Source organism: Cetorhinus maximus, chromosome 9 (assembly GCF_964194155.1).
Source record: "Cetorhinus maximus chromosome 9, sCetMax3.hap1.1, whole genome shotgun sequence".
NCBI classification, from domain to species: domain Eukaryota; kingdom Metazoa; phylum Chordata; class Chondrichthyes; order Lamniformes; family Cetorhinidae; genus Cetorhinus; species Cetorhinus maximus.
The window spans coordinates 93,650,376-93,678,088 of record NC_135887.1 but is presented as its reverse complement, the minus strand read 5'-3'; the positions used below and the strand labels follow the sequence as shown (position 1 = coordinate 93,678,088).

General features: G+C 44.2%; 2 protein-coding genes across 2 annotated transcripts in view; both read left to right on the top strand.

The window, feature by feature from the left end:
- Positions 1-27,713, top strand: part of syt8 (synaptotagmin VIII) — a 351,409-nt gene that overhangs the window by 13,791 nt on the left and 309,905 nt on the right. The window lies entirely within an intron of this gene.
- Positions 15,424-26,766, top strand: LOC144684832 (ferritin light chain). The gene is made up of 3 exons (XM_078549115.1): positions 15,424-15,913; positions 22,593-22,739; positions 24,501-26,766. The coding sequence occupies exons 1-3, from the start codon at positions 15,740-15,742 to the stop codon at positions 24,798-24,800; spliced, it is 621 nt and encodes a 206-aa protein (XP_078405241.1). The 5' UTR covers positions 15,424-15,739; the 3' UTR covers positions 24,801-26,766.

Here is a 27,713-nt window from a genome sequence, read left to right as displayed (position 1 = left end):
ATACCCAGGGATGGGACATTGTAAGGTATGATTTGGTGAGTTTGACAATTTCAGGCTGTTGCTTGACTAGTCTGTGATACAGCTCTCCAAATTTTGGCTCAAGCCCCCAGATGTTAGTAAGGAGGAATTTGCAGGGTCGACAGGTCTGGTTTGCTGTTGTCATTTCCAGATGCCTACGTTGATGCCAGTTTCATGCTTTTTGACTTTTCCTTAGCAGTTTGATACAACTGAGTGGCTTGTGAGGCCATTTCAGAGGGCTGTTAAGAGTCAACCACATTGCTGTATGTCTGGAATCACATGTAGGCAAAACCAGCAGATTTCCTTCCCTAAACAACATTAGCAAACCAGGTGGGTTTTTACGACAATCGTTTCATGGTCACCATCACTTTTTTATATTCCAGATTTATGAACTGAGTTTAAATTCCACCAGCTGCCAGACCCTTAGGCTGGGCCTCTGGACTACTAGTCCTGTGACATTATCTCTACCACCACCTCCCTCTTCCAAACCCTCAAACATTACAACCTAGAAGGACAAGGGCAACAGACTCATGGGAACACCGTCACCTGCAAGTTCACCTCCCATTCACTCACCATTCTGAATTGGAACTATATCGCCAGTCCTTCACTGTAGCTGGGTGAACATTCTGGAACTCCCTCCCTGACAACACTGTGGTTGCACCTACACCACATCCACTGCAGTACTTCAAGAGGCACTCAGCACCACCATCACAGGTTAATTAGAGATGGGAAACAAATTCTGGTCTTGACAGTGAAGGAAACATCCCAAGGACGTATAAAAAAAATCTGACCTGGCTGTCTTGTTTGGAACTGAGTGCCTGGCTTAGGAAAATTTCTATTCTCTCAACTCGAAGGGCACAACAAAAGAAGAAAAACAACATGATGTAACACAAATTATATTTGGCAGTATTCTCATGTCAAATATTTCTATATTTCTTCTTCGGGTGCCATGTTTTACAATGTTAATCATTATGGCTCTCCAACTTTCACAGTCTTGATATCAGCTAACATCTTGGTTTTGTTCTCAAATCTTGCTCCTGTTCTGCTTCTCAAGATGCCATCATATTTCATTCTTTTTTTCCCTCTTGCTCTGCTACCCTCTATTTCACCTATCACTACCAGATGTTCTAGTTTCTCTCTCCTAAGTACGTGCCCAGAGAATTGCAGCTGTCCCTTGGTGATCATCTGCAAAAGTTCTTCTCGTGTGCCTGTTTTCCTCAAAACTTCCTCTTTGGTTATGTGTGTTGTCCAACTAACCCTCAACCTATGTCTCAGAAACCATAGGTGGTATTTAATGAATGTGATGGAGGTCTCGCCCACTGGTCAAGAACCAGTGGGAACCCCATGTCACTTCTCTATAAGAGGCCCAAGCCAATTACCAAGTAATCAGGCACTTAACTGAACAGCGTCAGGTCTGCCACACAATCAAGGCCCCAGTAGGGTGGAAATCCCATCCCTGAGAGCTGCCGACCAATCAGATGCCAGCAGCTCTCCAGTACCGGCATCACAACTGGGAGCAGTGGCCATTTCTCAGGCCTGCAGGGGGATCGGCCATTGTTGGGGGGCAGATAAGCTACAGAGTTGAATTGTTTTGTAAAAGTAGTGTTTTCTTTGTAGCCACTTTCCTAACATCAGTTGATTGCTGTGTGATTAATTGTTCTTAGAGAATAAGCGTCAGGCCTCCAATTTCACCATTACTATAGTAACTCTGCCTGCTGCATGCAGGTGTAATGAAAGAAAGATAAAGCTTACACTTATACAACTGCTTTCACAATGCCCCAAATCACTTTATAGCTAATTAAGTACTTTTGAGCTGTAGTCACTGGTATAATGTGGGCAATGTTATCAAATGGCGGAGCAGGATCGAGGGGCCAAATGGCCTACTCCTGCTCCTGATACATATGTTTGTATGTCATTCTAGGATGGATGAGATGAACTGAGCTAGGTGGCATTAATCATCCATAATTATCTTGTGAATAGAGGGTGGAATCACAGCTGGAGTTCTGTCTATTTTGTTGCTAATGAAAGTTTACTGTAAGAGGGCTTTGTGGGGTGAGATTGCCAGGACAAGAGTGCTTGACTGGCTCATAGTGAATCAGTAACCTGTTTTACACTGCACATGATTCTCAAAAATCTTTTCCATTGACTTCAATCTTGTCCTTTTGTCTACTTACCCATTATCCCACTCTATCCTGGTGCTATTATCCCACTCTATCCTGGTGCTTTTTATGAGTTTTTTGAGGTATTGAACTATTATGATAAAGTTGTGTTGCATTGTAGACATTGAAAATATATTGTAATGAGAAGCTGCAATCAGTGGAATCTTCAGAATTGCTGACCACGAAACAGATACAAATATTCTCTGGCCTCTTAAAAGTTCTGTTTCACACACACCTGGGGGCCTGGAAACAGGAGAAGCACCCGGGCCCATGATTCCTCTCCCTGGCCCTGAGTGCCCGTGAAGCAGGGACCCACCACTCCCCACCCTCACTGACCCTGATATGCTACCGGCAATTCCCAACAGGGTTGCTAGGTGGCCTCCCCCGATGGCAAGTTCCCCTCCCGGTGCTGTTTGAATGTCAGCAGCAGCAGGATGAGGCCCTTAAATGACCCGCAAGTGGCTACTTAAGGGCCACAATTAGCCTTCAACTAGGAGGGCCGCTCTCCACCCTTCCCACACAGTGATTGAGTGGAGTTGGGGAGGGGGTCAGGAAAGCGGCAGTGTTCCCACCCCGCACCCACCTGCCCGATCAAGAGCCGCCCCACCATTTCCAAACTCACGTCCGAGGGGGGCATTACATTCCACCCTACATCTCTGTTACCTTTAACTTATCTTCCATTGTCTTGCTTATATTCCAACTTTTGCATCCATATAGTAACGTTGGCTAGGTGTAGGATTTTAGTAATCTCATTCTGCTTTTCATAGAGATGTTCTTATTTCTAAAGAGGTCTGAAATTTTAGTGAAGATTTGTTTTGCAAGTGTTATACGCTTCCTGATGTCTTGATCACTCTTCCCATCTGGCTCCCCAGGTAGAAAATGATTCTGTTTTTGACAATTGTGGTTAGGAGTCTTTGTAGTACTTCATACGAGCTCTATACTGTTCCATTTAATTAATAATACCGCAGTTTCCTCACCAACATACAACTTCTGTAAAGCACAGACAAAATAAACTATTCCAGACTCTCTGTACTACATCTTACTTAACAATTACACCAAAACAAAATATTATTTTGCCGCAAGTGAATTAGATTTCTATTTTACATTGTTTTACATTTGAATTCAGATTGAATATTTCTGTGCATGTGTGGATAAGGGATTCTTAACAATCAGAATGAATTGAAACAATTCCATAGTATTACAAAATGTCGGATCCCCCTGAAAGCATGTCCCTATTTTACCTGCTCCATTGTGCCAAGTTTTAGCTGGATATTTGTCCACGAAGAAGGATTTACCTCAGCCATTTCCTTGAATTTAATACTGGCATGAAGAGCAGAAATAGCAAACACATAAGAGCAAGTCACTTCTCTTCACTCGAGGATGCTACACGAAATGGAGAGCAAAGACAATGGGCGGAATTTTCCCATCCCACCCGTGGTGGGTTTCATGGTGGGTGGGATTAGAGGATCCAGAGGGAGGCAAAATGTTGAAAATCCACCGGTGTAAAAACAGCTTGCAATTCTCCCGATGGTGGGTTTATGGTGGGTCAGCTATCCTGCTGACTAGTGGCGTGAACTCCAGTTGCTTTCATTAACATGTCATGAATGCTCGTTAACACAGCTGCTTGTCAGAATCTTGTCAGGCCTTCCAATCTTCCGTCACGCCAGCGGGAAATTATGTCAGCCTCAAACCCATTTGAAAAGGGATGGCATACACAAGCCGGGCCTCAATTCACTTGTAACTTCGAGGTGAGTGCAACATACATAGCCTACCTGCCATAGCGCTGAGCCAGTTTTGTTGCGATGAACACCACACTGCTGGGGCTGTAGGGTTAGTCTGCTCCTGCTCCTGTCCCGAAGAACCACTGTGCTGTGATCCTCATGCACTTCAACCGTGGGTGGGCTGTGAGGCGAGGGTGGGGTTGTGGAACACAAGGTGTGCATTGGGGAGGGAAGGCCGTGGAACGGCAGTGAGGGGGAACGGTGAACACGAGGGAGGTAATGGGGAGGGAAGGCTGTGGAATGGCAGTGAGGGGGAATGGTGAACACAAGGGAGGTAATGGGGAGGGAAGACTGTGGAATGGCAGTGAGGTGGAATGGCAAACAAGATGGGGGCAAGTGGGAGGGAAGGCTGTGGAATGGCAGTGAGGGGGAAGGGCGAATATGATGGGGGCCTTTCTGGGGTTGCTGTCTAACTTCCTGTTGCCACAGGAGTGAACAGGATTCTGCTTAGGAAGAAAGCCACTGAAAGCCAATGGCTTCATTAGCACTGTTAAAGGGCTACTCAGAACTCAGTGGCTTCACATCACAGTTGCTGCATCTCAAAAGTGACGCATAGGAGTTTAAAATTTGGGAGTGTAGGCAATAGAGAAGGAGGCACAGTGTATCATTTATGGCATTCCATCAATGAAGGCCTGTCACCTGTTCGCCAGAATTGACACTCCTAATGAGCCAAAGGGTACCCACTCATTGACCATGCTGTGGTAGTTGGAGATCAATTATCTCAGTTCCAGGACATCACTGTAGGAGTTCTTCAGGATGGTGTCCTTGGCCCAACCATCTTCAGCTGCTTCATCAATGATCTTCCTTCCATCATAAGGTCAGAAGTGGGGATGTTCACTGATGATTGCTCAATGTTCAGCGCCATTCGCGACTCCTCAGATACTGAAGCTGTCCATGTGCAAATGAAACAAAACCTAGACAATATCCAGCCTCGGGATCACAAATGACAAGTAACATTCGTGCCACACAAATGCCAGGCAATGATCATCTCCAACAAGAGAGAATCTAATCATCCCCCCTTCTCATTCAATGGCATTACCATGGTTGAATCCCTGAATATCAACATCCTAGGGGTTGCCATTGTCCAGAAAGTGAACCAGACTAACCATATAAATACAGTAGCTACAAGAGCAGGTCAGAGGCTAGGAATCCTGCGGTGAGTAACTCACCTCTTGACTCCCCAAAGCCTGTCCATCATCTACAAGGCACAAGTCAGGAGTGTGAAGGAATACTGTCCGCTTGTCTGGATGACTGCAGCTCCAACAACACTCAAGAAGCTTCACACCATCCAGGACAAAGCAGCTCACTTGATTGGCACCCCACCCACAAATATTCGCCCTCTCCACCACCGACACACAGCGGCAGCAGTGTGTACCATCACAAAAGTGCAATTCCTTTACATGTATAACACATCCGTGACCCAAAAATGACATCAATTTTTCTTAACTTTCCTAATCCTTCCACTACACCTGTGTCCAGCCCCAACATCCGTAGCAGAGGTGGAGGCAGCCTACTGACTGCTACGTCCTGATGTCTGTGATGACCTTGGCAGACGTCCTCTGGTGGCCCGAGGCCTGGTGAGGGTCACCTGCTCAGAGGCAGAAGCACCCTCGGCAGCCTGAGAAGCTGGAGTGGATGGAGTCACAGGCAGAGGGGGCTCTGAACGGCTGCACACCCTTGGAGTGTCCTGAGAGGAGGCCCGCGAGGTGTACGGCTGATGCTCACCCTCCCTGTGGGTGCCCGAGGGCCCCGCTCTGACTCCTGCAGGTGTTGGTACACCCGGAGGGAGGTCAAGGTGCCATGTCCCCATGTCGCCTACATCCTGATGGTGCCCAGAAGGGTGTGTGGCCATGGAGTGCAGGGCCATGCGCAAATCCAATAAGACCTGCTGGATCAAGGTCTCCATGGTGGTTGCCAGCCTTTCCATGGTGACCTCGAGGTGCTCGCATGTCAGAGACATAACATTAGACAGAACGTGGACGGACTGTTCCACCATTCGCTCCAGTCTGCTGAGTGATTTTTGAATCTCTGCCTGATGTTTTGCCGTCCGTTGTTGCGTCTCCAGCATTGAGTTGGCGGCCACTTCCAGAAGCTCATCATCTGACTCGGACTGAGTGGGTGGTATCCAGCAGCCCTGCCTCCGTCTGCTGTGGGGACATATCAGTGAGGTGTTCTCCAGAAAGTGAGCCCGAGCCTAATCTACAGCTGTGCCCCACCAATGTGTGTGCCCCTGAGCTGGTGGAGGGTGCGTGTGAGTGCCATGATTGTTCTTCCAGAGCTTCCTCTTTAGACATGGTCCGGGGGCTCACACTGGTGCTCAACTGGCTTGGGTGCCTAGAAAATAGAAAGTAGAGTTTCAGTTAATGAGCATGAACTAGATAAGACTATGAATGTCAGAATTTGATGAAGTTATGGAGCTGTGATCCTTATGAGGTTTGTGGGAGAGGCCGATCTCCTCTTCCCCACAGGAGCTGTCCTCCCCAGCCAACATGACTGCAGCCTCCTCAAGCTCAGTGGGGGCAATTATGTCAGCTGTCCCTCCCCTGTCTGCAATCTCTCAGGCCTGTTGTGTGCCAGATCGACCTGTATGAAGAGGAAAGAAAGGCATGTGATGAGAAGGGATGGAGCGGAGTTGGGTGAGATGCACGTTCCCTGTGTGTGGTGAGCCCTCTCCAGAAGCGCCAGAGGATGGAGTGGGAGCAACATGATAGATGGGATGGTGGAGACGTGAAAGCCTTGATGAGAGAATGAGTGCTGATATGTGTCTCCCACTAATGGTTGTGTGAGATCCCTGAAGAGAGAAGCCATTTGAGTGCATGATGCCATGATGAGAGTTTAGTACTGGAGGGTGTTGAAGGATGACTTACCCTGGCAGAGTGGATGAGATCATTCATCCTCTTCCTGCAGCGGGTGGCATTTCGTATGTGATAGCCAGCAGCGCTGACCTGCTCAGCAAAGGCCTCCCAGGCTGGAGAGGTGAGGCTGTTGTGCATCCTGCAGCCATCCCTGGGATACAGGACATGCCTGTGTGCCTGCACTCTTCTGATCAAGGAGGGCCTGGTGGGTGAAGCAGGACGCTGCCTTCTTCTTGAGGCTCTCGGCCTTCTTCTTCTGGCTGCAAGACACCTCTGCATGTGTCCATAAGACAGGTGGGCTGGATAGAGTGAAATTATGTGTTGGACTGGCCTCTAAATATGGCGTCCGGACCTTCGACCCCTCCAGCTGACGGCAGGCGGACAAATCAGCTCCTGACTCACAAGGTGATTCTGCCCGATACTCGCCTGTGCATAATTAATGACCCTCCAAGCGCGGAATCAGGTGCGAGTTCCCGCCATTCCGGCCAGCACAGTTGGCGCCGCCAAAACTGTCCGCCACCACACTTAGTCTCATAAATGGAAAATTCTGCCCAATGTCAAACGAGGCAAAAATAAGTTTGGATCATATACATGTTCTACTTCCCACATTCCAAGGAATTAACTCTTGCTGGGATACAATTCAACAGGAGGCAGCTGCCTTCTAATAACATGCCAGGTTAACTGACCATGGAGGTCAACACACATAAACTTCATGCTATCTTCACGACATCCAGCGGGTGCAACTTCCATCAGAACTCACTGGTTAAGAGTGGGAGATGTCAGGGGTGGCAAGGCCAATTTTAGTATCACCGTAGCTGAGATCTGCCAACTAGGTGCAGAACAAGGAATTGGAACCTGCTCTCTACAGGTTAGTTGCATAATTTCAGCAATGGAGGAGCTTACATGTGTATTTCTGAGAGCGTCGAGAAGAAGGCAGAGTAAATTTCAAAAGTCTTCCAGTAATTATTGATTTAAATCATTGAATTAATTACTCTATGATGCCACCACCTCCCTGCACCAACTCCTATCACTTGGTGCACCATGGCTATTTACGTCCTGTTGACAGGAAAATCCCTTCAATTCAAAAGAGAATGACACAAGCCAGAATACCTGCTGCTGCTAACAGATCTGTCCTTCATAACAATAATAACAAAAAAGGTGGGAGTAACTCCCATTAATATTACCCTATCCCAGCATTTGGACTATAAGCATGTCACCTTCAGGCAAAAAATCCTTGGCATTTTTGTGGCAAAATCGTGAACATATTTATAAAGAACATGTTTACAGTTTCCCTTCTGTAGTGAATAAAAACACAGCACACAGGAATAGTTGGAAATGATGTTTGGTTTAACAATCTCATTGGTTATTTTAGCAGAGGTATTAATAAGGTTAGTGCCTGTGTTAAAACAGTAGACAGAAGGATGTCATACCAATATATTTGGCATTCACCCACAAACATTAGCAACAGTAATTTCTATGCTGTAAGGGTTAAATATTAAATTGTGCACATGGGTGAAAAAGGATACGGGTTTTGATTTATAGGACACTTGATCTGCTCATGAAAATTGCCATCTAGCCTTGAACATTAGTGTTGGGAAAGAGCCCAATTTCAAACAGTGGTAAATAAATTCAGATTTTTTTTTATTATGTGAGTGCAGGAAGAAACACTTGAATATTTTTCTACAGAATAACTGCAAATTCTTTCGCAGTTAATCTGCAATAAAGTTGTAATAATTAATCTTACCACGTGACTGTTACTATAGATTACTAATATGGAATGCACTTGCAGTCAGAATTTCCATTGATGCCCACTATAGAGCAAAACATCTCACAAAGTGAAAAGTTTCTATTAGGAAAACGATGATACAGTTAAAAAGTTCTCATGGCAATAATCTCATGCTGGGACAAGAAAATGTCGTAAATGTGGACCAGCTTCACTCTCATGATTCTGAGCCCCTCAAATGGATTACTGCATACTGAACATAGTCAAGTATCTACAATGACAGTACTTCCCAAACTTTTTCCTGGTGTGACCCACTTTAATGCATCAGACTTTGTGTGATCCCAGGGTGAAAATTTGGGGGGGAGAGTCGTTAAGTAAGTTTGCGGGGGAGGGTTCAGTTGTTGAGCCGGGTGGGGTGGCTTCAATTGTTCAGCAGGGGGAGAGTTGAGTGTACAAGGTGCCCTACCCCACCCCCTCTCCTTTACCCCCATCTCCTTATCCTTCACAACACCCCTTCCATCTCCCTCTTGGGGGGCATTAATGAAAAGGCAGTGTTTCTTCAAAAAAACAAACACTTACCTATTCACAGGCTTTTTTGCAGCAGCAGTAATCGAGCATCAGAGAGCAGTCCATTAGATTATGCCCACCAACAAAAAAAGTCAAGGATTTAAAGGGGTCTTGCAGTTGTCAGAAAGCAGCCTAAGCTTCACAGCAGCCATTGTGCTTGTGACCCCAAAATCTCACCTCGTGACATGACTCACAGTTTGGGAAGCCCTGTACTGTGGTATACATTCAGCCTAATCTGCTGAGAATTTCCAATTTTTTTTTGTTTTTCTTTTATGTTTCCATGGTATTTTGCTCTTGTTATAAAGCTTCGCTGTACAGGTTAACAAAATAAATTCCAATATCATCTCCGGCCTATTACACGGCATGTAAGTAAGAATCAAAGATATTGCTGTAACAAGTCCCTGAAGTGTGTGCAACTAGAAGGTGGACTGAATGTGGGAAAGGCCAGCTGTCACTATGCTGTCTACACAAGCCAGAGTCAAGACGGCTTTGTTAGACTATGTGAATTCTGAAGCCTGCTGCCCCAGCCTATTTTTCACTGTTTTCAGGATGTTTCATTCTGTGCATCTCAAAGTGACTCTATTCACTGCAATGGGACCCAGTATTTCAGACTAATTTGAGAATCAATTTAGAGCTCCCTTGTGCTGTAGTGCTTCTTGATTGGCACAAATGCAACATTAGTGTGTAAGTTAGTCAGTCTTTCAAGATCAATTTCCTAGTTGGTACAATGTGCATGTTACCACTGAAAATGATTGGAGCTGCTACAATAACAACATTTTCTGACAAGCGACAAACATGTACATTAATTTTTCCTTCTAAGCAGAGGAAACATAGCAGCCAACTTACACACAGCAAGATCCCACAAACAGCAATGTAATAATGATCAGATAATCAATTTTGTGACATTGATTGAGAGATAAATTTTGGTCAGGGCACAGGGATAAACACCCTGCTCTTCATTGCAATAGTGCCCTGGGATCTTTTAACATTCACCTGAGCCGGCAAATGGGGCCTCAGTCTAACATCTCATCCGAAAATCAGCACCTCCAACACTGCAGCACTCCCTCAGTACTGCACTAGAGTATCAGCCTTGATTTTTATGCTCAAATTCTGGAGTGGCAATTTGAACCCAAAACCTTCTGATTCAGAGGCAAATGTGCTACCAATTGTGTCATGGTTGGCTATGAAAGAGAAAGCTCCACTATTTCATTCAAAGGAGCAGCTGCTTACCAATAGACTGCATGAAGCAATTTTTTGGGGGGAAAAGGGTTATATTAAACCCTTGTGGGCTTTTGATGTGTTTGGTATCCTGCTTTGTCTGTTTGCTTCTGTATATTACTTCATCTGTAGGTAAATATAATGAAGTAATTTTAGTGCATGCTACTTCATTATTTTCTGCCTTCTGGGGTGGTAGAAAAAGGTGTTGGGTAACACCCACAATCTCCAGTAGATGATTTCTCAGTGTTCTGGGTCAATTAAACCTGGAAATACTATCATATACTCAGCCTCCTGGCCAGCCTCCCATCGACCATTGTAAACTTAAGCTCATCCAAAACTCTGCTCCCCATATCCTAACACACACCAAGCCCCTGTTCACCCATCATCCCAGTGCTGCTGACATTAGCACCCAGGCCAGCATTGCCATCATTTCAAAATTCTCATCCTTGCTTTCAAATTCTTCCATGGCTTTGCCCCTCCCTCTCTCGGTAACCTTCTTCAGTCCCACAACCCTTCAAGACCTCTTCATTCCTCCGATTCTGGAATCTTGTGCACCCTTGATTTTAATCACTTCACCACTGGCGGCCATGTTTTCAGTTGCCTAGCCCCTAAGCCCTGGAATTCCTCAGCTACTTACCTCTCACTCCTCCTTTAAGATACTGCTTAAAACCTTGAAGTAGTATAAGTAATAAGTTTGAAATCCCCATGTGACCATTAATTGTGTCAAGGGTAATTGGGTTAATTGGGTTAGCTGGAACAACATGGCCAGAGAAACTTTGTCTTGTGGTACATAGCTTCCTCTAAAGGAGAAGTATAAATATGGCTGCTGTAACCATTGGTTCTGAGAAAAGGACTCTCCCTTACATGCATGTTTGAATAAACCAGCTTAACTCTACTCTCTTCGTATGGTGACTGAAATAACCCACAACAACCTTATTCTTTGACCAAGCTTTTAGCCATCTGCTCTAATATTTCCTAATATAGCTCAGTGTTAAATTTTTGTTTGATAACAGTGCTTTGAATTGTCTTAGGCAGGGAAGAGTGTCCTGCTGTCAGCAGTGCGGTGAAGCAGTCTGGGAAGAGTGTCCTGCAGTCAGCATCGCGGTGAAGCAGTCTGGGAAAAGTGTCCTGCAGTCAGCATTGCGGTGAAGCAGTCTGAGAAGAGTGTCCTGCAGTCAGCACCGTGGTGAAGCAGTCTGGGAAGAGTGTCCTGCAGTCAGCATCGCGATAAAGCAGTCTGGGAAAAGTGTCCTGCAGTCAGCATCGCGGTAAAGCAGTATGGGAAGAGCGTCCTGCAGTCAGCATCGTGGTGAAGCAGTCTGGGAAGAGCGTCCTGCAGTCAGTTCTTGTTGAAGATAACAAAAGTGACATCACAAGACAGCATGAGAGAGCGGCGGAGAGATCAGAACCAGCGTGAGTGTGGAGAAGCTTCAAAAAGTGACATCAGCACAAAGGTGAGAGCTGATTGGTAAGTAGTGGGTAAGTGTTTTTCTCCAGTTTTTTCCTCCAGTTTTTCTCCAGTTTAAAATAGATTAAGCTAAGGAAATGTAAGAGTTCTAGTTTTTATTTAAAGTACAGAAATAATTTAACTTTTTTTTACTGTATTTAACTTAGAGTAAGGGTTTTTTTTCAACTAGAGGCATGGCAGGGCAGCTCAGTCCCATGTTATGTAGCACCTGCAACATGTGGGAAGTCCAAGATGCTCCTTGCGCTCTGACCAACCATGTGTGCAGGAAGTGCCACCAGCTGCAGCTACTTGAGCTCCGAGTTTTGGAGCTTGAGCGACAGCTGGAGGCACTGAGGTGCATCCGCGAGGCTGAGAGTTTCGTGGATAGCATGTTTTTAGACGTGGTCACCCCACAGCTTACAGAAGTGCAGACAGAGAGGGAATGGGTGACCATCAGTCAGAAGAAAAGGTGTCAGGAAATCCCCAGGGTGCATCTCGCTCGAGAACTGTTTTTCTCTGTTGGAAAGCGGTGAGAGTGACAGTTCCTCTGGGGAGTGCAGCCATGCTCATGGCGCTGTGAGTGGCTCAGCTGCAAAGAGGGAAAGAGCAATAGTGGTAGGGGACTCAATAGTAAGGGGAACAGACAGGCGTTTCTGCAGCTGTAGATGTGACTCCAGAGTGGTATGTTGCCTCCCTGGTGTCAGGGTCAAGGATGTCACTAAATGGCTGCAGGGCATTCTAAAAGTGGAGGGTAAACAGACAGAGATTGTGGTACATATTGGTACCAATGACATAGGTAGAAAGAAGGATGAGGTCCTGCAAGCAGAATTTAGGGAGCTAGGAAGCAGATTAAAAAACAGGACCTCAAAGGTAGTAATCTCTGGATTACTTCCGGTGCCACAAGCTAGTGAGTATAGAAATAGGAGGTTAGTCCAGATTAATGCGTGGCTGGAGAGATGGTGCAGAAGAGAGGGCTTTAGATTTCTGGGACATTGGGACCATTTCTGGGGGCGGTGGGACCTGTACAACACAAACGGGTTGCGCCTGAACCAGAATGGGACCAACATCCTTGCGGGGAAATTTGCTAGTGCTGTTCGGGAGGGTTTAAACTAACTTGACAGGGGGATGAGATCCTGAGAGGAGGTTCAGCACGGGGAGAATTATCTTTTATTTTCTTACAAAGCAAAAGTGTGCTCTCAAGTTAAAGAAAGATTCCTTGATGAAAAAGTGTTTCCCCCAAATCCTAAACAGGAAGCAATTTGTTAGCTTGCTCAGCAATCAAAATAAATCACACGTAGGATTTTGAACAACTCTTTGATCCCTTTCTGTGCAGAGAATGTCACCAGAAAAGACCAGCACAGGGCAAAAGAGACCGTTGGAAGACTGTGTTCTCAGCTAAAAGCCAGAATGCATTGTTATTCTGTTTTAACTCAAGTACAATGACCCATTGATGTGGGAAAGTATGATGTGTTGATTATGTTAGATTATTACATGTAGACAATTGCATTGACTGAAATGAGTGAACATATCAATCTTCACCTCACCAAGTATTCATGTGGCCTGCCTTCGGATAGATTGAATGTAAATGACGCAAATACCTGGTTTAGACTGTTATTGTTGCATCTCTGGGTAATTGTAAAACAGCATGACTTAATCCCTATAAAAGAAAAGATGTTTGAACTCCTTACATGATTCACAGCTGCGATATTGGAACATCAGGTGGGATTTACTTACTTAGGTTTAGGTCCTCCAGTCCCAAGCAGGACAATAGATAGCAAGACTCTGCCCCAGTCCATCGCAAGCTCTTTCACTCCAGCCCTGCTCTCTAAGGTCCTCCTTGAATTTACTTTGCCAGGCCTTCTTTGGTCAGCCCTGCCTTCTCCTTCCATCTAGTCCATTCTACTGCCACTCAGGCAGGGTATATGTCTGGGAGGCAAAATATGTGTCCTGTCTTTCTGTCACAACATCCCACAGGCGTCTCTGACCAGTCCTCTGTAGTACTTCTTCATTGATAATGCTGTTTCTCCATGTGATGCCCAAGATCTTAAAAGATGTCCAACTTGCATGACACCCTTTGTTGTTCTCTTCCATGTCTCACTGGCATAGATTGTGGTTGGTATTACTGTGGACATGTAGAGTCACAGCTTCATGGCCTGGATTTGTGGAGCTACTGGAAGGCCAATGCTGCTTTGCTGATTCTCGTGTGGACGTCAACCTCTACATCACCCTCCCTTGTGATGTTGTTTCCTAGTTAGGGGAAGTGGTCAATATCCTTGACATTCTGTTGCCCGGTGGTGATGGGAGGACCTTATTGCCATCCAGCTGTCACTGTCTTGGTTTTCACACAGCTGATTCATAGACCAACCTTGGCACCACTACTGTCAGAACTGATGGTCATGTCTCGGAGTGCAAGGTTCTTCGGCTGGCAAGGTGAGGACAGGCCAAATTCAACTAACATGTTCCCTTTAGTGCCAAAGAGCCAGCCAACACTTACATGGAGAATCATGAGAAGAGTTGCTAATTGGATAGAAGCACTCACTGAGAGAATTCGCAGGACCCAATGTCCAAAAGAGGAGGGATGGGGAAAAGGGATGGGGAAATGGTAAAAAGTTGGTTAAAGTAAAATAAGTCTAGCAATTTGGATTAAAAACCAACAGCCCACGACTGACAACTCTTTATTAGTAAAAAACAAAAATAAAAATATCTAGAAAAACTCAGCAGGACTGGCAGCATCTGCGGAGAGGAACACAGTTAACGTTTCGAGTCCGTATGACTCTTCAACAGAACTAAGTAAAAATAGAAGAGAGGTGAAATATAAACTGGTTTAAGGGAGGGTGGGACAAGTAGAGCTGGATAGAGGGCCAGTGCTAGGTGGAGATAACCAAAAAATGTCATAGACAAAAGGACAAAGAAGTGTTGAAGGTGGTGATATTATCTAAGGAATGTGCTAATTAAGGGTAGAAAGCAGGACAAGCAAGGTACAGATAGTCCTAGTGGGGGTGGGGTGGGGTGAAAGAATCGAAAAAGGCTAAAAGGTAGAGATAAAACAATGGATGGAAATACATTTAAAAATAATGGAAATAGGTGGGAAAAGAAAAATCTATATAAATTATTGGGAAAACAAGGGGGGGATCGGAAAGAGGGTGGAGATGGAGGAGAGAGTTCATGATCTAAAATTGTTGAATTCAATATTCAGTCCGGAAGGCTGTAAAGTGCCTAGTCGGAAGATGAGGTGCTGTTCCTCCAGTTTGCCTTGAGCTTCACTGGAACAATGCAGCAGGCCAAGGATGGACTTGTGGGCATGAGAGCAGGGTGGAGTGTTGAAATGGGATGCGACAGGGAGGTCTGGGTAATGCTTGCGGAAAGACTGAAGGTGTTCTGCAAAGTGGTCACCCAGTCTGCGTTTGGTCTCTCCAATGTAGATGTAACTCTTTATTAGTGTTTTACTGCAATAATCTACTGATTGTCACAGAGTTGTGACAGAGTAGTTTTAAATCAAGAAATCAAGGAAGGGTATATTTCGTTTTTCGATTGTTAAGCAAAAGTTATCAGAAGGGTGTTGTAGATGTGCGTTGTTCTATCTGTCAAGTCAGGTTTCTTTCACTTTGATTAGAGCTGTCCTGTGCAATCTCTGTGAACGTGTTTAATGGGCCAGCTACTTACGTGTTATGTTGATGACTCAATGCAGATTAAGCAACAACCTTGCCAAACGGTGGGAAATGTGTGATCAACTTTAAAGTTGCTATCCCCTCCCTCCCTGACAGGCTGCCCGTCAGTCGCAAGCTATTTCATGCCAGGCTTGTGATCCCTTCTAGCTTTAAGCCTTCTGACCCTGGCGGCCTCATCATCCGGATGAAGCTCGGTTTGAACTGGAAGAGGAAGGTGCATGTTCTTAGACTGCCAGTGACCAGCTCCGCTGCCACATTTTTCATTTAGTTGTTTTATTATTATTTCCCTCGCTCTCTCTCTGGATGCAAATGGCAGAGCCGAAGGGGAAGCGCCAGAAAACCTGCCTGCCCATTTGCCCCTTCCATCAGCCGGTGCCTGGGACCCAGGTGAAGCAGAACTACCCTGCGAGTGTGGAGGAGGCGGTGTGCGGGCTCATCACACTCTTCTACGAGGTCTCCTACCGCTTCCAGGCTCTGGTAAGGCGGCCTGAAAGCGCTGGGGCTTGAGGTAGGGGCTGGCTCCTGAGGGAAGGGGGAAGGGGTTCCGAACGAGCCGGGTAAGGCGCAAAGCAGCGCCGGGCATGGGGGCAGCAAACTCGGCTCCCCTCATCAAAATCGAGGGGTGTTGGGAGAGGCGTCCAATTCCTCTCAGCAGACTAGGTCACTGATTACTCAGTACTGAACTGCTACTTTCATCCGTGTAAGTGGAGTCATCCCTGTGAGATTGTGGGCAATGCCTGCAGTGGGACCTGGTTAGTATATGATCTTGACACACAGGGAATTGCTCTTTGAAGAGTTCGTTAGGCTGTGAGGGAATTTGTGCGGGGACCGGGCGGAGATATTCATCTAAAACCGGGCTGCCGGTAACAGGGAGAAATGTTAGGGTTGTAAAATACCTTGACCCAGTAAAGCAAAACACTTTTATTGCAAACCCAATTTTACCTTTCAGCGAGTTAAATAATCGAAGTTATATTTTAAACAATGAACAAAGTTGTGTTGTGTACAGTATTGAGGAGGCCTTTAGAGTCAGCAGTAAAATAGCCCTTCCCAAAATACATTTTTAAGTTTCTAGGTTAAGGAAGCATTTGTCCTGCAATTCTAATAGAATTCATTCCAGAGGTTGATATAAGAAGTTTGACTCTGCTTGAGTTAAAACATCAATGCTAAAATCAGGATTTACAAAGTGCCCAAGACGGTATTTTAAGCTCCCTGCAAACTATAAATCTATTCAGTATTTTAGAGGGTGGGTCCTCCTACCTGTCATCTCAAAACATTTAAATGCAAGCAGCATTCTTCCAGTCAAGGAAATTCAAATAAGAGGCGGGGGTGGGGGGGAAGCCAAACAATAAATGAAGGGCACTACTTGGCTCCAAAGTATACTATAGTGACCAGTCTCAGACTAGCTACACGATAAACATATCCCAAGTCGCAGTGAGGTGAAGTGTCACCAACATATTTCGTCCATTAAGTTTTGTGACTGCTTTTATTCAGAATTGGATTGTAATGAAACAAAAGAGGCCTTGGCGCTCACGGTATACTTTAACCTGAACTTCAGTTATCGATGAGCTGTATGTACTGTATGTACTACAAAGACAGGCTTATTTTTGGGCAGTGGGTGCACTGAATTGGAAATGAATGGAGGTGGTTTGAAAAAAGGAGCAATTACATAATGTGTCTACTGGAGCATTCCAGTTAGCAGTACAGGATTGGCCAGTATTTCATTTTGAAAATATACTGCACCACATTGTGCATTTGGGAGGAGTTGATCTAAGGAATAGTGAAACATAAAGATCCTATCCCTGTGAGTCATAAAGCACAGCACAGAGACTATTCTGCCCATTTAGTCTATGTTAACTCTCTGTGGAACAATCCAATCAGTCCCATTCCCTGCTCTATCTCCATAGCCCTGCAAGTATTTTTTTTTCCTTCAAGTGCCCATCCAATTTCCTTTTGAAATTATTGATCATCTCTGCTTCCACCACCTTCATGGACAGCAAGTTCCAGGACATTAACACCTGTGTTTAATGTTTTTCCTGATGAGCGTATAGGTATTAATTTTGGGGAAAAAAATCATAGTTGATTCAAAAGATAATGTTTACGACAGATACTATCCAGAGGCTGGTAGATACACATGACAATAGTTAGTTGGCAGACCTAAGTTAAACTGCCTTATCAATCAGACATTCCTCAGTCATGACAGGGTTTGCTCATTTTTAATGTATAGGGTAGATGGAAACATCTAGAGTTTAACAAGTCCAGAGACCCAGGGTAATGCTTTGGGGACCAGGGTTTGAATCGTGCCATGGCAGATGGTAGAATTTGAATTCAATAAAAATCTGCAATTAAAAATTTAATGATGTCCATGAAACCATTGTTGATTGTTGTAAAAACCCATCTGATTCACTAATGCCCTTTAGAGAAGGAAATCTGCTGTTCTTACCTGGTCTGGCCTGCATGTGACTCCAGATCACAGCAATGTGGTTGACTCTTAAATGCCCTCTGAAGTAGGACAATAGGGACAGTAGGGATGGGTAATAAATGCTGGCCTGGCGAGCGACACCCACATCCCATGAATGAATTAAAAAAAAGTATACGGGCAGATTTTGAGATTTGCAGTATACACTGCCAGTGGTACTGAAGTATGATTCCTGACTTATCCTGCCAACTTGCATCAAGGTATACGCATTTCAAGATGCTCCTCATATATCCTAGCTAATAAAGGCAAAGGACAGTTTAGTACCAAATCATTCATAGGAGAGGACCTGTAGTTGTGATTTTTGTTTTTCTCCTTTAAGACATGTCTTAAGCTTCTTTGACCAAACTTTTGGTCAACTGCCCTAATATACCCATTAGTGGCTCAGTGTCATATTTTGATTCATAATGCCTTGTTAAGTGCCTTCGAATGTTTTAGTACATTAAAGGCACTATATAAATACAAGTTGTTGTTCTGTGCTGTGCATCAGTTGTAGTATTACAACTGGCATTAGCATTCGTGAGAGAAGGGGCATTTAACCAATTTCTGACCCTTATCCTGGTGCTCTAGCTGGAAAGTTCTCTGGTATTTCTGACCGCAAATGAAATGAGACTATGCTAGTTAAGTAGTGTGTGGATAGTCACCAGCTCAACAATCAAAGAATAGCCACTTGGGCAAGGAACCGGAAGGTTGCTGAGTCCATAAAGCTGCACCATAGCAAGCATTAGGACCTTCAGAATGTGAGGAAAATTTAGGGCAAGGTTAAGTCTGGTGATCAAGAATTATTAGTAGTTTTCTGCAAAGACCTTTTCTCTCTATGTCACTACACTGGTAATCTCAATATCATTCAGTCAATAGTGACCTAAAAAGTAGCACTCTAAATTGCTGAGTCTTCTACAGGAGATGCAACAAACTGTATTTTTACCATGACTGACAGATTTCCTTTGTTACAACATTAATGTAGCAGCATTTAACATTGCAGAAACTCCATTTCTTGACAATTGGGAGTCAGAGCTAAGCAATTGGAGAAATGATAGAAGATACTGTCAAAAAGGTAGGTTTTAAGGAGAATTTGAAGGAGGGAAAAGAGATGTCACAAGGTGACAAGTTGAAGGGGAGAACATGGTAATGAATGAAGATTTTCCACTGATGTTTGTGGATGGAGGGGGAAACAGATTAGGCCAGAGTCAAAGAGCAGAGGAAACAAGCAGTGAGGTAGGACTGAAGGGAAGAGCAAGATACAGAGGGATGTGTAGACATTGGGCAGGATACTGAAGTTAATGCATTTGAGAATGGGAGCCAATGGGGCTCAGTGAGGGCTGGGCCTGCCAGCAAGAAGAACTTCATTTGGGATAGGATTCAGGCAGTAGAATCTTGGATGAGTTGGAGTTTAAGGAGAGTAGAGGCTCTGAGCCTACTGAGAAGGTTATTAGAAAAGTTGACTAAGAAAGTAGCAAAAACAAGGATGAGGGTTTTAGCAGAAATGGGGACATGATAGGATAGGAACAGACATCATTTCAAAGGTGGAAGCTAGCAATCTGGTTAGGCTGAATGCAAAATTTGTAACTCAGCTCAAGATTGAGCAGAACACAAAATTACACAGACCATCAATTTGAGCTTATGCAAGGATCCAGGAAGGAGGATGAGATCAGGGGCTATAACAAGTGCAGTTGGGTCAAGGTGGTCCAGATGAATGGTCATGTGAATTAAGAGGGGAGTCAAAACATCAGGACTTGATGGAAATACTAAATCTGGTGAGGATTGGTGTGGAGATGGGAAAAAAAAACTATAGTGTTGTGAAGTTGGAGCTAGGTTCAGATGGGCATGGTCAAGAAGGCTAAAGGGATTGAGGAAGGCCTGTGCCCCATCTTGCGCTATGGCCCAATTTTCACCTCAGCCCATGCTTACATACATTGTTTCCTGTGTCCTAAATGTATAGACATTAAAACGTCCATTCTTTTCTTAAAATTATTTTACAGCATCAATTCACCTGATCTCTGAAACCTCCTCTGGTCGTATATTCCTTGCATCCATCCATTCTTTGACTGACATTTTTAACAACCTTTCTTTCCTATGTGCCACCATCTCAGCCCTGCTATCCGGATTGCCCTCCCTAAACCCTCTCGTCTCTCCAGTTTTGACCATTAAAAGACCCATCTTTTCAACCAAGCTCTCAATTATTTCTTACCATTCATGATTCTGTGTTTATTGTTTTATTTTATTCTCTGTGAAGTACCTTGGGATAGTTTCTACATTGCAAAGTCTAAGCTATGCTGTTAATATTGTTAGAAGTTTCATTCTTTCGATGAAATGTTAAACCAAGGTCTTGTCTGACTGGTCTGGTAGTTCAGGGAAGTATAAAAGATCCTGAGGGTACAATTCAAAGAGAACAGAGTTCTCTTGGACAACATTCATCCCTCAATCAACACCACCAGAAACAGATTACTTTGTCTTTTATTTCATTGGAATTTATGAGGCCTTGTGCAAAATGGCAGTTGCACCTGCCTACATTACAACAGTTATCACTTTCAAAATAACTGTTGTGCAGGTTGTACATTGTTATGTAAATACAAATCTTTCCAATTCCCTGTACCTACAGATCTTCTGTGACATTTTTCTTTGTGTGGAGGAAAGAGTATATGTGATATTTAGCTTCAAAAAAATATGTATAAAGTGATATGCCACTTTAAGCCCAATGTTCAAATATACCCACAAAGAAAGCATCCCAGTGGCAATATAACTGAACTAACTGCTTTCCTGGTCACCAATGACACTGGCATCAGCCTGACTATATGAAAAATATAGATGGGTCTTACCACAAAAATACAAACTAATTCTAATCAATTTATTACTGCCCTATCAACATCCTCCCAATCATCAGCAAAGTGATGAAAGCAGCCATGAATAATGTGATCAGATGGCATCTAATCACCAAGAACTTGCTCACTTATAGTCACCTTGCATTCTACCAGAAAACCAAACCTCATCACAGCCTTGATTCAGATGTGAACAGAAGAGCTGAATGCCAAAGGAGAAGCAAGAGTAGCTATCCTCAACATCAAGATAGCACTCAATTGAATATAGCACAAAGGGAAAATTGAGGTCGATGTGCATCCAGTGGTTTGTGACATAGGTAACACACAAGAAAATGGTATGGTTGTTGAAAACCCATTATTGCAGCCCAGAATATTGCTGCAAGAGTTCTTCAAGGAAATGTCCTTGCCCAAACATCTTCAGCTACTTCATCAGTGACCTCTCCATCATAGGATCAGGAGTGGGGCTGTTCACTGATCATTCCACAGTATTGTGCTTTATTTATAATGCTGAAATAGCTCACATGCTGGACCTGAACAACATCCACACTTTGGCAAATAAATGGCAGGTAACATTTGCACAACATAAATTAGTGCCAGCTCATGACCATTTCCAATATTGATGGGACCAAGAAAAGATCATTTGAGCACAAGAGGTGCTCTGGCTATGATGGGGTAGGTAAGATTGCAACCTATTTCTAGACTGCTGATCCCTCTTTTCACTCCTGTCCTTTTGGGTCTGAAGAGATCAGTTTTACACGAAGGACCATTTCCCCTTGTACTGCGTGCTGACTGCATACTCCAAACAATTAGTGCAGCATTTACAATTCTTCATTGCTCACTTCTGCACAGCTCCCTCCTGGGCCTAGTCACTTCAGGTATTCAACTTTGGCCACGGCTGCAATTTTGAATTATCTTAAAAACTCTCAAACTTTCCCTCTGGGAACAATCACACAATAACTAAATGCTGCAGCTTCAATCATGAACAAAATAAAAGTTAACACACTTAAGTTTAACTTTCCTAAGGTACTGGACACAGTTCCGTGTGTGTACATTAAGTTAGTCTTCAGGCAATACTATCATAATTTGGAATGCCGTGTAGTATAAAATACCTTACATACTCGTGAGTACAAGTTTAAATCCGCCCGAACTGAACAAGCAGCTAAAATGCACTGTAAAATTTCCGCTTTGTTGTCTTCAATTTGGAGTTAATTGTAACGTTTGCGGGGGTGAAGAGAGAAACAGCAGCGACACTCGGCTCTAATATAGAAGGACTGAACTAGTACCATTCCGAGTAAATTAATAATCCATCCAGCCACATGATCTCGCACAGTACTAACCTCTTTCTCCGGCTGTGGGGAACAAGGCACGAGGGGACAAGACCATCCACTCCTCACTCCGAAACCACATTGGCCTTTTCCCCTCACATTATGGATTCCATATTCATAACCTATAAGAAACTAACAGAAAGAACAAGTAAGTCCTTTAGAATTTTGTACTTGTGATTTTGGAGCTAAGCTTTTTGTATTTCCTATATTTATATATATTTATATTTTGTACTTCCTACATTATAATATTCGCTACACTTCAAAAGTACTTCATGAGCTGTAAAGCGCTTCGAGGCGTCCGATGGTCGTGAAAGTCGCTATATAAATGAAGACTGTCTTTTTTTTTAGCGGCTGATTGACCCTCAAACGGTTTTGTTTTCTTCATACTTTGTCCTGTCAGTGTTATAACATCACGCTATGGCTGATTATAACGACGCCAGGGTTTCCTCTCACCTGGAGTCCGGACTTGGACTTTAGCTGGTGATCAGTTGACGTTTGCTGACCATCACTCACTCTGTTTGGTGTTTCCCTTTTGTTGTCAGGCGGAGATCTTCGAACAAAATGACGTTGCTTTGCCTAGAGTTTCTGGCTATTTCCGGCAAGTAGCAGAAGAGGAGGAGCAGAATGCCGAAACCTTACTCGAGTACCAGAAGGAGCGAGGGGGTCACTACTGTGCCAAGGACATTAAGGTATTAGCAAGTGTTCGGCCACCGTAGAAGCGAGATAGCAGCAGATTGGATTATATGCCTGTACCATAGCAGATCATGTAGAGAAGAATACACTTATCCAAAAGCAGCTAGATCTGATATAGATGAATCAATTGGTCAACATGGAATGTGATTTCTGATATATACTAATATCACAGTATCATCTAGCTCAATGTTATGTGCATCTGGAGAATCTTCAATAGACCTGGAATGGTATGTGTCAAAAAACAATCAGTAAATCTGACGTCATTCAAAAAAACCATTAGCTAAGGTCAGATTGTGGTCTCTCCTAACGTGTTACCTTCACTTGTTCTAAATCATCAGCGAGCATTATTTTTGAAATGAGTTGATTTAGAAAGATGGCGTTTCCTTGAGTACAGAGATCAATGAATTGTGTTTTATTCATACATTATCATGTCAGTGAATTGACGGGTGGAAGATTTTTTTTAAATGTTTCCTATTACCAGATCTGGTTGCTGGCCATTGGGGCAAATACAGAAATAGATGACACAAATAAGGCTAGAGAGAGGAGGAGAATGATGCTGCGGTTCTGAACCCCATCTTAAACTGCTGCCTTATTCGAACAGGGTACATACTGAGAGAACCCGGGCAGCCTATGGACCTGGTTTAGGTGATTTTTTTTAAAAAACCTGTACAAACAGCAATAAATGCGATAAAAGCACGAACACTTCATCATGCAGTGCATGTTAAGGGAAGCTTTGATGGTCACTTTGCCAGGGTTATTTACTAATACAAACCAGTAGTCCAAAAGATGTCAAACTGTGAGCCTAAATCACATCACCTATTTACTTCTCCCACCCCCCGCCCCGCCCATGTGATGACGTTTACTCCCACGTGCCCTGACAGCTCAACACTGAAGCCGCTGATGATTAATGTTGCTATTTCAAATTTAGGGGGCGCTATTATGCCATCGACATCCATCGTTCGGTACCAACCTGTAACCATAGTTATTCCATCTTAATCAGATTAAGGTCCAATCCAGCAGCCATTTGAATGTCTAAGCGACAGGCCTATGCATTCAGTCCCTAAGTATGAACAAGAGTGTAGCACAGCCACAGAGATGATTGGCGTTTATATAGCGTCTGCCATGACCTCTTGATGTCCCAAAGCCCCTGACAGGCAATGAAGTACTTTTCACGTTTAATCAATGTTGTAATATAATGTTGAGAAATCAGCTCCCAGACATTTACCAGAAGGTACTCACACACACAATCAGTGACATCCAAAAGCAACTGAAAGACTTGCGGCGCCTTTCACGGCCACCTGACATCCCAAAGCCCTATGAACTACTTTTGAAGTGTGGTAACTGTTGAAGTGGAAGGAAGACGGCAGCCAAATTGCACACAGCAAGCTCCCACAAACAACAAGGTGATAATAACCAGATAATCTGTTTTGGCGTGTTAATTGGGAGATAAGTATTGTCAGGGACACCTGGAACATTTTCGAAAAAGTACCATGGGGCCATCTGAAAACCGGCATCTGCGACAGTACAGCAGTCCCTCAGTACTGCACTGGAGTGTTAAGATTGTTGTAATATAAACATCTCCTTGGTGTACTCCCATGGGACTCTCCCGGTGGTCCGCCTCCTAAAACTCCGAGAATCACAAGGGGGTTTCTTGATTTTTCTGCGGGAGTTAGGGCGGACCCGCGGGAGAACCCCACGCACCGTAATTAATCTCCGTTACATAACCATGTTTTACAGGTTTCAATGTTTTCTTACAGAAACCCAGGACCGAGTCAGTCCAGAACATTTGCCAAGCGCTGGATCTGTCAATCCGCCAGTGGAAAACGGTGGCGAGCTACTTGGAAGAACTCTGTGCACTGAGCAAAAGCTGCACGGACCCTCACACCAGCAGCTTCGTCAGGAAACGTCTACTCGTCCCCAAAATCCAACAAATCAAAGTGGCCGGCGACTTGATCACCAACGCTACCCGGCTGGGTTGTACGGATGAAGGGCACGTTAGCTTTGGGGAATACCTCATTGACCGTCTGCAGGAAGAGTTACAGAGACCACCTGCCTGAGGCGGTCATCGTTTTTATTACGTCCCTCAAACCAAAGATCACAACTTTCCTATCTGCATTGCATCCAGTTCTCTCCTTTAGAAAGATTCTCCCTTCTTCTAGGTTAATGATTTAAACGTCTCCTTTTTTTAAAAAAAATTAACATTTTATAGTGTTGCATAAGACTTATTTTTTAAAATATGAAAATTGATCAATCACGGAGAATAAAGGTTGCTATCTGTAAGTCCTGCATTAGGATCCCAGGTAAACTGCACTTTCTGTTGGTGGAAGTGTAGGGAAGGTATATAGGGACCCGCTTATAAAGAGTATTTCGGTACAAAATCTCCAGGTTACTTTTTTGAAATTTAATTATAAGGAATAACTAGAGGTGAGAACAGGATTTTGATAAAATATGCACCCATCCCTTTTCCCCAAGTACCTCAGTTAATAATATTCCCTCAATATTTCACCAGTTAACCTCATCCTGGATATGGCCCATCTCTTAACACGGGAATTGTGTTGCTATTCAATATCGAACTGACTAAAGAAATGGGGCATTCTCTGCGGTCTTTTTAAAAGGACGCCTTTTTCTCCGTGTGCAATGTGGGATAGTCCTAGTGAAGCCACTACATCATAGATCGGTCCTTATTTCGATGTTTCTGCAACGACACACAATTATAAAACCAAGACTATTATAAAATCTGTCCTATCTACAAGCTTGTCGTCCCTACAAGTTGCACCTGGGAGGGACCAACACCCGTAAGCCTGTATGCGTGGTGTGTTCGGTGCTCCTGTATATAGTCTCTGCTGCGGGCCAATCTTTCGCTGCATTTATGCCGCCTCCTCGTTTGTCAGGCAAATTTCATGTTTCTACTCCGTTCAGAAATCCAGCCTTTATATTTTTGCGACTTTTGATTAGGGTAATTTGACGCTAGATATCTATGAAATGCTATGGCAGCACCTTCTTTGGTGAATGAGTTTCCGAACTGCACTTGTTGCTAGTTAAAGGGGTGCATTGCTTTGAGCTATCGCACTGCAGTAATTATGTTGCGGCTCATAGCGGGTCTTACACTTTTTTAAAAAGGACATTTTGTTAAACATACTCCGCAGGTGGCAGCTCTGTATCACAATCAAGTGGGATCGCTTACTGGGAAAGGTATGCCATCATTTTACAAAGCTAAGGGATCTGGGGTAATCTATTTTATGCCATAAGTGGGTTCTCGGCAAGTCCTCAATTTCCACCGACTCGGGGATGAATGTACACAATAGTTTTCAATGCATGCAGTGAGAATCTTTGAGGATATTGGGATCCTCCCGTTTCCCCTTCCTCACCCTCGCCTCCCCCCACCCCGCACCTTCAAAAATGGGAAAGAATTTTAAAATGACAGGATGGGGGGGTATTCGAACAAGGTTCCGGGGTTGGGGGAGGGGGTTGGAATAGTGTGTTTTACCAGCTTCCCTGCACCACTCCTGTTCTCCACTCCCCCGCGGAGTTCTTACCTGCCTCCTCTTGGCATCCCAGAGGCACCGGCAGGAATGACAAGTGCGGGCCCCTTACACTGTCATCCATTCGACACTTCCAATATTTTAGAACAAAAATTAAAGTACGGTTTTATAACCTGTTGAGAAGTCGAAAGATTCTCGCAGTGTATCTTTTTCTTAAAGCAGAGTTTTTGAAAACTATTTTCTAAATATGTTTCATACAGTTTTTTACAGAAAGATATTTTAGCTTTCTTGCTTAACACTCCATTGGGATCGGTAAACTGGATTGTGGAGCTGGTTCACAATCTGCCCCTCTTCTATCTCACTGACTACAGTCAATGTTCAATGTCCATGTGCCAGTGACGGGATGAATTGTGTGGCTAGGTTGCTCTAAGGTGGGTTTTTATGGGCGTTTATATTGGCGGAATTCATCTCACTGTTTTACAATAGATGATATACCCGATACCTGTCTGTGCCCAGAATCAAATAAAGAGTCTGAGAAAAACAGTGCCCGGTTCAATTTGTGTCCTAAAATCGGCAGGTGCCACATCGGAGGCCGGATCTTCACCTTGTGCAACTTTAACTCGTATTTAGTTAAGTGTTAGTTCTCATAAATATTTCATGGCTATCTACCTCAGTCTTTGATACAGTCAGTATAATTCCCCCTAAAGGCACACTACTCGCATTATTAGCGAGAAATGGATAACTGAGTTGCGATTGAGTGAAGCCACATTTGTAAAGTGCCTCCACAATGACAATTCCAGCTCGCACTCTTTACATTCCCGCCCATTCAAAGTTACTGCCGCCAGCCAGCCTGACAGATATTTCTCAAACGTGCTGCGCCGTTCCCATGAAATACTTGGAGGACGGAGGTTTGAACATGCCGTGCGAATTTTGGGTTGGGGGGATGGTGGCCGCTTGTGACGGGAGAAAGTTACACAGAAGTGTAATCGCTCCGTTATTTCCGGAAGTCGAAACTCTTCCCTGGACTTTTCGGCAGGTATAATCAAAAGTACCGCAGCTAGCCTCTGAAAAATAAAACGTCAGGAAGACAAGTCGGAATTCGCAGAATTCCCAGTTTAATCAGTCTGAGCCCTGGCATCCTGGCACACTATCCCTCTTTCAAAATCTAGCTGATATTCTCGGGTATGGTTCCATTGCCACGATAACGATGGCAGCCATTTATATATTAGTGCATTTAACTTAGAGAAACGTCCTTCACCTGGGCGCCAAGAAAACCAAGCCAAAGGAGAGATTAGAACTGGCCAAACACTTGGAGGAGAAGATGAAATCTCCAGCAGGAAGATGGAGGGTGAAGGGATTTTGGAAAGTTAAGTCTAGGCGGATGAAAGCACCGCTATCAATGGTAGGGTGAAGGGAGAGGGCCAGAGAGACTGGGCTGAAGAAGGTGACAGACGGTGGCGATAGCTTGAGCGCATTAAAAGGGAAAGA